The following is a 12,853-nucleotide window of genomic DNA, read 5'->3' as shown; positions in this document are numbered from 1 at the left end:
TAATTTCGTTTTTAAAAACCAATTTTTGTTGAAGTTATTTAGGAAAAAGTAACTACATGCATTTTAGCGACATAAGGTTTAAAGGGCCTGCCAGGACAGGGGTGGGATTTAAATACCCTTCGCGCCAGTCAAAGAGTTAAGATATCACGTATCAAAATAATGAATGATAACTGAGTTTGTTGTAAACTGCATGTTAGGAGTATGTTGGCTTCATCTCTGAATGTGGTTGAGACAAGAATTTCATAATTTTCCCATACTTTAATGCCTCAGTTGAAGGCCTGGTAAGTGGCTGAGGTCTCAAGTCTCAGATGTTATTTGTGAATATTCATTTCAGTCTGGACCAAGATGTTGGCTGTCTTGATGCATGTATCTGTCACTGCATGCAGTCAGCGTGAAAGTGCCTTTGAATTAGGCAGTTTCAAGCAGTTCACTAAATAATTATTTTCATATCTGGCATTGTAGTAATATAGCATTGTGAATAATTTATGCGGCAGCCACATGTTTGTGGTGAATGTATCCACATGACATTATTAAACTTAAACATAAATTGAGAAAGTGTCTTACACAGAACTCTTTTTATTCTGTTGCAGAGTATCTTGATTTGAATAATAAATTTGTATTTTATTTTGCATTATTTAATTTCTTATTTGCATTTTAATTATTATTTATTTTATGTTAAGACAATCATATGTAATATATCAGTGTAATCTAGTGACAGTTTCTATATCCAGTGGTTATGTATCTGAATGGATTGATGAATGATGATAAAAAAAATAAATAAGTAAATGTGATTTGTTTCATAAAACTTGGGTTTTTCGAAAATTTTGTTTTAGTGTGCATGGGGACTATGTTGTGGAACACTGTATGTGTATATAAAATTTAGATCTTAGTGTACACAATTTTATAACAAACTGGCTGAACGCTTTTACTAGAGGGAATGTCTTTTTTTTTTTTGCCACTTGAGGTGTTAAGTTTTTGATATTATGGTTACTTTCTCTCTAAGCTTAGTACATAATGTGCATGCAGTAGTCATTCTGTGGGTCTTGCAAGGGAGTAGAGATCAGTATTTTCCCCATTGTTTGCATATTTTGTATTATCTCTCATGCAAAATATGAAACTGCTAGAATGTTATAAATCTTACTGTACCATCAACACAGGTAAGTGGTTTTATTCTTAGCACCCTGTTTCTGAGCCATATTTAGGTGGTATGCACTTAAACATAAGTGTTCTCACTCATAGCCTTTCATCATCAACGTACACAGTGTGTCCAGGATCTGTTAGGACTCATTTTTTTAAATTTTGCCCTGCAATGCCATCTGTTGGCAAGTTGTGGTGTTTAGATTCTTGAAGTTTCAGCGGTGGCTGTCTATAATTTGAAAGCACAAGCATCGCTGCATCATGTGTTCTGACCTTGAATGTAACAATACTGTTCTGATGCTTGTTGGAAAATGGTGGTTGAACAGAGAGCCAACATCAAATTTTGTTTGAAGTTAGGCAAAACAGCCAGAGAAGCGTATGAAATGATGAAAAGTGTGTACGGTAGTGATTGTTTGAGTCACTCGAACATTTTTCCATGGTATGCTGTATTTCGTGACGGCAGGGAGGACATTGAAGACGCTCCACGTGCAACAAAGCCGAAAACAAGTTGCACTGAAGAAAATGTGAGAAAAGTGACCAAAATCCTTGCATCAGACAGACGTATTTCTGCAAGACTCATTGAGGAGCTTTTGGGAATAACAAAAAGTACTGTGCATCAAATTTTGACCAAGGATTTGGGCAAACGGAAGGTCTATGCACGTGTTGTACTGCACGCGCTGTCTGGCGGTGAAGAACATGCCAAAGTGGAACACTGCAATGACGTTACGGTCGGCCCAAAGTGATACAAAATTTACAAAATCGATTGTTACTGGTGACAAGACATGGTGTGTTCAACATGAGCCTCTCACAAAGCGGCAGAGTGCAGCGTGGTTGAGCCCAAAGAAGCCGAAACCAAAGAAAGTGCGCACGCAAAAGAGTCAAGTAAAGACACTGCTAACCGTTTTCTTTGATTCCAAAGGAATCATTCACAAGGAATTTCTACCAGGTCAGACAGTGAATTCTGACTATTATCTCGGAGTCCTCAATCGTTTGTGGGTGAGAATTCTTCGAATTCGACCTGAATATCGAGAGCAAGGTTCGTGGTTGCTCCTCCACGACAATGCCTCACCCCACAAATCGAAGATCATGCGTGATGTTTTTGGTCAGAAAAGGGATAACCGTCCTTGATCATTCTCCACATTCGCCAGATTTTGGCTCCAGCAGATTTATGGTTGTTCCCAAAAGTTAAGTTGGTGATGAAAGGAGACCGACATGACACTGGGAGCATTCCCACAGCGTCTGGCAAACAACCGTCACCCATTTTAGAAAGTGCCAAACAGGCAGTTGTGACCAAAGAGACACAGCATTTATACACACTCCAACTACTACAACTTATATACCAGCTACATATATTTATGAACTTCACCGTGGCCCCGCCTTTCCATGCACGGCTCAATGGATACGCGCTGTGACAACTGTTACTTTAGCTCCACCTCCCGGCCAGCAGTATTTAAGACCGTGAGCCAACGGTGCAATCAGTTCATCTCGAAACAGCAACGCAGTCAGAGGCATCAACTCCTTACTGCGACCGGGCAACTGACATAGTTGCCACAAGCCTCCAGCGACCAGGCAACCGAAGCAGCAACAGCAAGTCTCCAGCGAATGCAGCTTTCACCACTTGAATGACCGGCTGAGGCAGCGCTACATTACCGTCCACACGGGCCAGCTGGACGGCCATAAGACTCCGCCCCCTACGGAGGAGTGAAATTTGTCGGCATACTCGCAGCGGAACAAACAGTGAACATAGGCATATAGCATGTGGTGAACATTAGTAACGAACCCACAACACCACCCAGGATATCCAAAGGGAATGTACCGCAGTTTTAAATGCGATTCCACAAAAAGAGTACAGTGACTGTTTTTGAAGACTTTTCAATCAATTCCAGCTATGTATTGATTCAGAAGGAGACTATTTTGAATAAAAAGAGTGAAATTTTGAAAATAATTCATGTCTTGTATTTTTAATGAACAGTGTCCTAACAGATCCTGGACACACTGTGTACATTGGCTGTATCTTTGAATTAAAAACATTTCACTGAGATAAAAGGTACTCAAGTACTCTCCTTTAGCAGGCATAGAATGAAGTTTGGCCACGTTTTATAGCAGTTACATTGAACATCACTTTTGTAATAAGTGAGTTATTTTAATTTTGCAGTTTGTCGTGGACTTCATTAAACCTGAACCTAATGATAACAGTGAGACATGTCCTACATCATCTGACAGTGACCAAGAAGTAGTTAGTATAAAAGAGGATAATGATTCTGTGGCAACATTACCAGTTAAGAAGGCTGAACATGTGGTAAGTGATGATAGGTTTATTTCTGTACTTATATTAACACTTTGCGGACCGCGCATGCATTAATACGTTTTTTGCTTTTAAATGTGGCAGACCGGTCATGTATTAATACGTTTTTAGAACAGGATAAATTGCAACACACTATACATCTCTCTGACGCCACCCAGCTTGCATGTAGCTGCCTGCAGCTGCATGATAAGCCTCTGGAAGTTTGCTGACTAATCAGTTATGGGACCTCACTGCAACTGTATGCCCCTGCAAAGGAAAATAAATTCCTTTATTTCTTCAAGCTGTACGTAGCAAGCTGTCAGTGAGTAGTGCAATATGCAAACATATAATCCTGGGAAACTTACAAAGTGTGGCCTGCTTGTTCGTGTAGTTACTGAAAGCACTTCAGGCTTTATAATTTATAATTTTATTCTGGTGAAGGAAATAAATTACAAGAAACTATTCTTTCCGTTTTGGAACCCTATCTTGATCAAAATTACCATGTATATCAAGACAGTTATTATAACAGTGTGGCAACAGCAGAACACCTACTTTCGAAAAAATTATGTTTTTGTGGAACAATTAGGGTGAACAGAGGCCTTCCTCCAGATCTGAAAGAGGAATGTAAATTCCTGAAACGTGGTGAAACCACATTCAGGAGGAAGGGGGATATTCTACTTCAGCCCTGGAGGGATACTCATGTTGTGAATATGATTTCCACAATTCACAATTTGAGCATGGTTGATGTTCAGAGGCGACATGGACAGGTAAAGAAGCCTGTTTGTATTTCCGAGTATAATATGTTCATGAAGGGAGTTGATAGAGCCGATCAGTACTTGGCCTATTATTCTCTATTATAAATTGTGCCATTTTCAATTCATTTATGGTTTTCAAAACCCTCATTCAAAATTGAAATACAAGGTATTTCTGCTGAATGTGGCAAAAGCCTGGGCTACAGACCACACGGTGGCGGCAGAACCGGCGGCAGACACAGTCTTAGTGTGACTGGGCCCATCTACTCCCACCCCACGCAGGCCACATGTGGACACCCCTGGGCAACTCTTGGGTGATATGTGGAAACATACCCTCGTGAAAATTGTGAAGAGTGAACATTCCAAGGGGAAGCATCCTTCTAGGCAATGCCGTGTTTGCTCAGTTCACAAAAAAAGACTATGACTGTCTACATTTGCAAGTGTGTAATGCCACTTCACAAATGGAATATTTCCAGAAATATTACACTCTCAAGCACTTCTAGGAGCATTGGCAAGTGTTCTCCAAAAATTTTAGTTCATAAATTTAATTAGATTTTATATTAATTTTTAAAAGTGAACAGTGCACAAGTTAGGGTAGTAGGTATAAAAATGCCGGTCCACAAAGTGTTAAGCATTTTTTGTTGTTTATATCTGCATTAACCCTCACTCACTCACTCACTCATGGAGCTGAGCCCTTCTTGAGAAGCTGCCAATTATGCAGCTTCCCAGCATTTTATGGAACCCAAAGGTTCGTTACAGTGTTCACAAGAGCACTTCACTGGTCCCTGTCCTGAGCCACATCAGTCCAATCCATACCATTCCATCCTATCTCTCTAAGATCCAATTTAATATTGCCCACCCACCTATGCCTTGGTCTTCCCATTGGCCTCTTTCCATCTGGCTTTCCCACCAATATCCTCTATGCATTCCTATTCTCCCCCATTCATGCTACATACCCTTCCCACCTCATCCTCTTTGACTTGATCATTTTAATTATACTTGGAGAAGACTACAAGTTATGAAGCTCCTCATTATGCAGTTTTCTCCAACTTCCTGTCACTTCATCTCTCTTCAGTGCAAATATTATTCCCTTAAAGTCAGAGACCAAGTTTCACACCCAAACAGAACCACAGGCAAAATTAAAGTTTTGTATATTCTAATTTTTATGTTTTTTGGACAACAGATGAGAAGACAAAAGGTTCTGGGTTGAATGGTAGCAAGCATTACCTGAGTTCAATCTCCTCTTAATTTCCACCTGAATCAGGTTTTGATTTGTTATCATCGTTCCCAAATATCTGAACTGTGCCACATTTTTTAAACATCTGAAAATGTGGCACAGTTCAAACTGAATTTTTTCACAGTTTTATTTAAACATTCAGTTCAAACGTCACAGGAAACACATTGTGTCTCTGGTACAAAGACCAGGCGGTTAACACTGTTTAGGGAAAGCAGTTACTGTTTGTTATGAGAACCGTATAGAACAGACAGATACACCTTGTGGGCAGCATACAGGGTTTTCATGTGTTAAAGCAGGTGGCACATAGAGTAACCACTGGACATTCAAGGGTTAAACCCTCCTATCACTTACACAAGGAGCTTCAGCTAAATATTAAAGACTCTACTTTTTATGGATGTTTGTATTTTGGATTCTTAAGAAATACTCTTCAGCTAGTGTCATTATTTGTCTGAATTGCAATGTAGGAGCACTTAAGATGAAATTAAATTTTTCTTTTTATTACATGTTTACAGATATATGAATCGTTATCTGTATTAAAAGGATATTGAATTTTACTGCCCAGTTGATGCACCATACAACATAAAATTTTAAAATGTGTACACCTATATTATAATGTAATTATTATGATAATAAAGAGAAAAAAAGTAAAGCTGTCCCTGTAACAGGCCGTGAAGGCCCATAGAGTTGTGAGATGTTGAGGGTCCAACATTATCTAGACAACTGGTTCAAAGATGGCAGTAAGGTTGTCAGCCTTACGTGCCGGCCGCGCTTTACTCCCCAAGAAATTTATTTAATTAATTCCTGGTACTCATTTCTGTTAGAGGCTGAGTTGACCTCAGGGCCATAGTGCAGCTGGAAGGATTAGGTCAATTGAAAAAATCCAATGACCTCATCGGGACTTGAACCCACAACCTTCTGGCTTGTAGCATAGTGCCTCAACCAACTATGCTACCTCATGGCCCATTATTATGATACTAAGCATTATAAAAATAACTTAATCATTGCTCTGTACTGTGTACATATTCATGACAAATAGCCAATGACTCTGTCCACTAGAAATCATCTTTGGTCTCATGAAGTTACCATTTATATCATTGTATAAATTTTAATATCAAAATAATTGGTGATTGGAGGGACCATCACAGTGTGCAGTTTCTTTGAGTTTGTGTGAGTCGCCCTGTGAATGCTGCAATGAGCTGCATAAATACTGCATGTTTAACACTTCGCAGACTGGCGATTTAAATATTTAAATCACCCTGGGTATTTTTTGGCATATCCCCCGAGAGTCACCCTGGGGGGTCCACATGAGGCCTTCATGGGGTGGGAGTTGAAGGGCCCGGTTGTACTAAGTCTTTATGTGACCCTGGTTCTGACGCCACCATCTGGACTGTAGCCCAGGCCTTTGCCACATTCATCAGAAATGCTTAGTATTTCAATTTTGAACCAGGGTTTAGATTTTTTTTAATTTTTTGCTGTCCCCGCAATATTACTACGCGCAATGTTATTACCCGCATTATCGTCGGAGCTACTGTCACTTTTACTGTCTATGGCCACAATTCTTTGTTGTCGCCCCGTCACTGTCGCTGTCTGAGTGACAATCCATTACTATGCGTCTCACAAGGCAGGTCAGCTAGGTCATCGGAGGAGAGTTTGTCTTTGATCCGCTCTCCCCACTAGCTACTGGCTGATACACACAGCTTGAAGAAGGCAAAGCATTTTCCTTTACAGTTGGTTACGTAAACAGCGAGGTCAAGTTACTGACTGCTAACTAAACATTCCAGAGTCTTATCATGCATCTGCAGGCGGTTTCATGCCATGTTAGCCAAAGTGATGTATAGTGTGTTGCAACTTACCGTGTTCTAAAAACATATTAATACGCGACCGGTCCTCCACGTTTAAAAGCGAAAAACGTTAATGCATGCACGATCCGCAAAGTGTGTGTGTGTGTGTGTGTGTGTGCACGCGCGCCCGTGTAGCTATGTAGTAGCTGTTGGTAGTATGGTAGATGAATGATGAATTGAACAGAATTTGAAAGGAAATCACTGTAACCTAATTGGGTTACTATCCCGGTATTTGCTGGGAGCAATTCAAGAAACCCATAATAAACTCAAGTCAAGATAGCTGGTGTCCCAGCTAAGAAATGAAGTGAGCACCTCCTGGATACATATCGAGAGCACTACACTAATCTTTCAGTATACAAGGTAAAACGAAATTGGTACACATGCTTTCTATAGAGCAATTTCCTTATAAAAAACAAGTAAAATATATTGTAGATCAGCCGGGTCAAACATGTGGCCTGCGGGCTGCATGTGGCCCCCATAGCCACAAAGTGCGGCCCCTCAACTTTTAGAGCTAATTGATATTAAAATCAATATTACAATTTTAGTAGAAATATTTTTTGTAAAGACAATTTTCCAACAGACCAGAAGACAAGAAGTCTCACGCAGACATAAATTAGCAGGCTGCAGGAAAAGTGATTCTGAGAATTGCAGAATGGTTTGTCCAACTAACGGTTTGTAAAGTTCATGAAGGACAAACTATTGTATTTCAGAAGGGTAATGCACTAAACTCCTCACAGCCTCACCACCCCAAGTATTTCCAAGAATCCCTTTTGGAGGCGTAGTAAGACTGCAAAGAGGGTGGCAAATGACAGACAAGTGCAAGGGATTTCTGCCTTCAAAACTAGCTTACAACCCCCAGCCATTGTCTAATGGGCTGCTAGCAAACTTTCACTTTTATGACCATTGAGACAAGATACACCTTCCTACTAGTCTGATAGTCTCTTGTACATTGTCATTCAGTTCATTTTCACGCAGCGACAGGTGCTGATGTTACATTGTGATGAATGTATAAAGGTTATAATTAAACATTAAATTATCAACTATGAGTTTTCTTGTATATGTACAGTAACTTTTAAAGGGCAATATCGCTTTCAAAAAATTCAACTAGCAAAAAAAGAACTATTGAAAGTGAGTGCCGTGTTTTTCAAGAAAATGGGAAATTGCTTATTTCTGTTATGAAATAGAAGGTAAAATTACATGTTTGATTTGTGGGCAAAATATAAGTGTTCCAAAAGAGTACGATGTAAGATGGCATTACAAAACCCATCGTGAAAAATATGACCATTAAGAAGAAAAGTCAAGGGAAGATAAATTACAGGATTTTAAGGCTGCACTCGGCAAGCAACAGTCTTTGTTTACAAACGTGAAATGAGACAATGAAGCCGTTGTTAAAGCAAGCTATGTAATTGCAGAACTTATAGCAAAGAATTCTAAATGTTTTAGCGAAAGTGAATTTGTAAAAGAGTGTCTTGTAAAAACCGCAGAAGTTGTATGTCCCGATAAGGTTCAAATTTTCAAAAACATTTCCTTGTCACGAAACACTGTTGCCAAAAGAGTTGATATTGTGACTAATTTAAGTGAACAGCTGTTGGCAAAAGTTTCACGGCATTTTCTATTGCAGTCGATGAAAGTGCAGATGTTAGTGGTGTGGTACAATTAGCTGTGTTTATCCGGGTATGTGATACCGACTTAATTATAAGTGAGGAGTTACTAGACATAATTTCTCTTAAAAACACAACTGGTGAGGATATCTTTAACGAAGTATATGGGCTCTTAGAAAAGTACAATCTTCCGTCATAGAAACTTGTGTGTGTAGCAACTGATGGGGCTCCTTCTATGACGGGGAAACAGAACAGATTTGATGCTAAGTTAATGGTCAAGCAGAAAGATGTCTGTCCTAGTTGTAAGTTTCACCATATTCACTGCATCATTCACCAAGAAGTTCTGTGCTCAAAAATCATAAAAATGAATCGTGTGTCGCAATTTGTAAAGAAAGTAGTCAATTTTATAGTGAAACAATATAGTTGTTGGTTTTTTGTCTTCCAAGTTAACAACAGTTCATGAAGTTCGACAGATGTAATTTTGATGTTATTAATTCAATGTTTTGCTATTTCTNTCTAACATAATTTCATGTGTAATCTCTCTTTTTACATATTGAAAAGCTGTTTGATACTTGTCAAAAATGGCATTCTCTTGCTTTTTAAAACTGTAAGATATGTTATTTTGCTGGTGACAGTAGCCGAGTGGTCTAAGTCATGCACTGTCTTTGCTCGCCCGGAAGCCAGGATCATGGGTTCGAATCCCACTCAGGGAATGGATGTTTGTGTGCGTTTTTCTGTGTTTGTCTACAGGTAGAGGCCTTGCAACGAGCTGATCACTCGCCCAAGGAGTCCTACCGAATGTTTAAGATCTAGTGAACCGAAGTGAAACGGAGAGTTTCATTGAGGTAGGCCTAGGCGCAAATTGGGGCTGTAGCGCCAGAAAAAAAAAAAGATATGTGACTTTAGGTAATTATATTGAAATTGTTCCTAAATAATAAATAGAATTAAATTTCCTTGTATCAAAATCTAATGTATATTTCTATTTTGAAGTGCGGCCCTGGACTATTATTTATAGGGCTGAGGTGGCCCTCTGTACAAGTTGAGTTTGACATGCCTGTTGTAGATCATATATCCTGCCTCGTGTAGTTTTCAAGATACATGTCACCATGAAATATTGTAAGTTATCAGATGATCAAACCATGGCTGCCGCGTAATTGCAACATGTGTTTGAAGCAGCAGCTGTCCACCCCAAGGCAAGTAATACAGTGCACCATATGGTAGTCTCTTGAACATGCCTTCTTAACATATTGGCAATGAATGTTATGTGAGCTGCTTGATGCCTTTGAAAGTCCTGTGATCATGTCCCCACAGGAAAAAATCCATCAGAGTTAGAGGCAGTCATTGACAAGGCCATGCAGACATCTGTCCCTTAGTGCACTGAATCTCTGTCATGCTGAAACCACAACTTCTGTCTCATAGCTTCAAGCAGCCTCAGTAGAACAGTGTCTATAAACTCATGATATGATGCTGGTAGCAGTAGGGGTTCACTGTAATGTCCCCAACAATGCACATTGTCTCTCTAGATAAGCATCATAATTTCACCTTGTATCATAAAGCAAGTAAGGATTTGAAATGAATGAACGCCTTGCTTATTTAGTTACCACTTGTGTATCATATTAGGAAGGTGCCAGGATAAAATCAACTTGGCTTAGGCAGTAGCCAGCCATATGACAGATTTATATTGATTTCCACAGTTCCTGCAGGCAGGTGACTAAAATTTGGCCACAGCCGTTTCTGTTATTTTACTTAAGATCTTTAGGTTATTGAAAGGTAGGTATGTAAGATCTGAGTTGAAAATTGAACATAATAATGTTAATGTGTTCATCAGAGATATTTGGAAGAGCAAGGATCATTCAGAATTCATGTTACTTTTCATACTTGTTACACTTAATTTCATGTGATTTTTGTTGAAATAGCTCTGTTCATGTGATTTTTGTTGAAATAGCTCTGCATAACATACTGAATTGCTGATTAAGACCTTCTCCTTTTTCAGGCATTGAAGGCTAGTGAAGTTTTGGAAAGTAATGTTGGAGTGCGGCCTGCCCTCAATAGTGAACCATGTGACGGTTACACTGACCTAAAGGAGTATGAAGGCCATGATCAGGATTCTGGAATTAAAAAAAATTCATTTACTGAACTGGAATCTTTAAATTCTCACAAACGTATACACTCTTGTGATATTTGTAAGAAAGTTTTTACTGACCGTGGCAATCTCAAGCAACATCACCGGGTGCATACTGGAGAGCGCCCATACTCGTGTGATATTTGCAAGAAAGCCTTCACTCAGCATAGTGGTCTTAAACGTCATTTATATGTTCATACAGGACAGCGCCCATTTTCTTGTAATATATGTAACAAATCTTTTAATGTTCATGGTAATCTCAAGCAACACCTTCGTGTGCATAGTGGAGAACGCCCTTACTTATGTGATATATGTACAAAAGCCTTTAGTGTGCACTATAATCTCATGCAACATCAGCGCGTGCATTCTGGACAGCGACCGTACTCGTGCGATACATGTAAGAGATCTTTTGGTCAACGTGGTCACTTAAAAAAACACCAGCTTGTGCATACTGGAGAACGCCCATACTCATGCAACATATGTAAGAAAACATTTACTGCACAAGGTAATCTGAAGCAACATCAACGTGTGCATACTGGTGAACGTCCTTACTCATGTGATATATGTAGAAATGTCTTTGCACATCGTAGTCACCTGAAACAACATCTACGTGTGCATACTGGAGAACGACCATACTCATGCGATGTATGTAAACAGACTTTTCCTCGACACGATACTCTCAAGCAACATCAACGTATACATACTGGAGAACATCTTTAAGCATATTGGACATACTGCTGTGTGATGCTGTTCATTTAGTTGTAAGAAAGTGGCCTCTGTTCTGTTAGGTATAGTGTTTATACACTTACTATCATTTATATTTTCATAAAATTTACCATTCTTCTGAATCAGAATGATTCTCAGTGTTGCACTTGGTTATACATTACTTTATGTGAATATATTTACATTTGTAAAGAAAGTGACTTCAGTAATAATGTAGTTAAGTTTTTCATAAGCATAAGTTAAAATAAATATTTAGTTTTACATACCATGGAATAGCTGTTGGGACATGTGGTAGCATAGTTACTTAAGGCACTATGCTACAAGCCAGAAAGTCCTGGGTTCGAGTCTTGATGAGGTGAATTTTTTTTTTCACTTTACCTAATCCTTCCAGCCGCACTATGACCCTGGGGTTGACTCAGCCTCTAACAGAAATGAGTACCAGGAATCTTCCGGGAGTGTAAAGGGCAGCCGGCATATAAGGCTGGCAAACTTACCGCCATATGTGAGCCAATTGTCTAGAGGAAATGTGGGAGCCTCGATGTCTCACAACCCTGTGTTCCTCCGCAGCCTGGAATAGGTGTTAAATATGAATGTGTTTAAAAGAGAAGATTTAGGGAAGCAAATAACCATGATCACAGAGATATGCTGAATTAGTTCAGATTTGAAAGAAAACATCTTGATGTCTCATCACCAGAATGCAAGACAGGATTACAACATAACAGATATGTAATGGATCTTATCAAGGTGTAAAATTCAAGTAATTGGTAACAATTGTGACTTGTCAATAGCAGATCAGATTTGAGGAATGCTTTCTCTTCAGTTCATACAGTCTTTTGTCTTCCTGTTTGCTATCTAAAATTGCAAANACGGAGTTTGTCTCATATATATTGTTGAGTGTAACAGGATGCTTAAATATAATATTCTAATTTTAAATTTGAAAGGGTTCTGATGATGGTGTATAACACCATTATTAATTAATGGGTTTTTGGACTTTTTCCATCCTCAGGTGAGGGTGGGGGGAAGACACCTACACAGATGGGCCCCTTAGAAAGAACTAATCTCAATCCAGTGATTGATATTAGCTCTTTCTAAGGTGCCAAACTGAGTAGGTGTCTTTCCCCTTCTCCTGAGGATGGAAACAGATCCAGTTTCCTAA

General features: G+C 39.2%; 1 protein-coding gene across 4 annotated transcripts in view; it reads left to right on the top strand.

The window, feature by feature from the left end:
* The window catches only part of LOC111870619 (zinc finger protein 665-like), a 34,758-nt gene extending 22,714 nt beyond the window's left edge, over nt 1-12,044 (top strand). For all 4 annotated transcript variants that reach the window (XM_033753930.1, XM_033753931.1, XM_033753929.1 and 1 more), the window contains 2 exons: nt 3,293-3,436; nt 10,846-12,044. In XM_033753930.1, coding sequence (XP_033609821.1) covers nt 3,293-3,436; nt 10,846-11,694 — 993 coding nt within the window. In that variant the 3' untranslated portion in view covers nt 11,695-12,044. The remainder of the gene's footprint in view (nt 1-3,292; nt 3,437-10,845) is intronic.
* Nucleotides 12,045-12,853: the final 809 nt, after the last annotated feature.

The sequence above is a fragment of the Cryptotermes secundus genome, unplaced genomic scaffold, assembly GCF_002891405.2.
Source record: "Cryptotermes secundus unplaced genomic scaffold, Csec_1.0 scaffold475, whole genome shotgun sequence".
NCBI classification, from domain to species: domain Eukaryota; kingdom Metazoa; phylum Arthropoda; class Insecta; order Blattodea; family Kalotermitidae; genus Cryptotermes; species Cryptotermes secundus.
The sequence above is the reverse complement of the archived record's forward strand: the minus strand, read 5'-3'. Positions and strand labels throughout refer to the sequence as shown.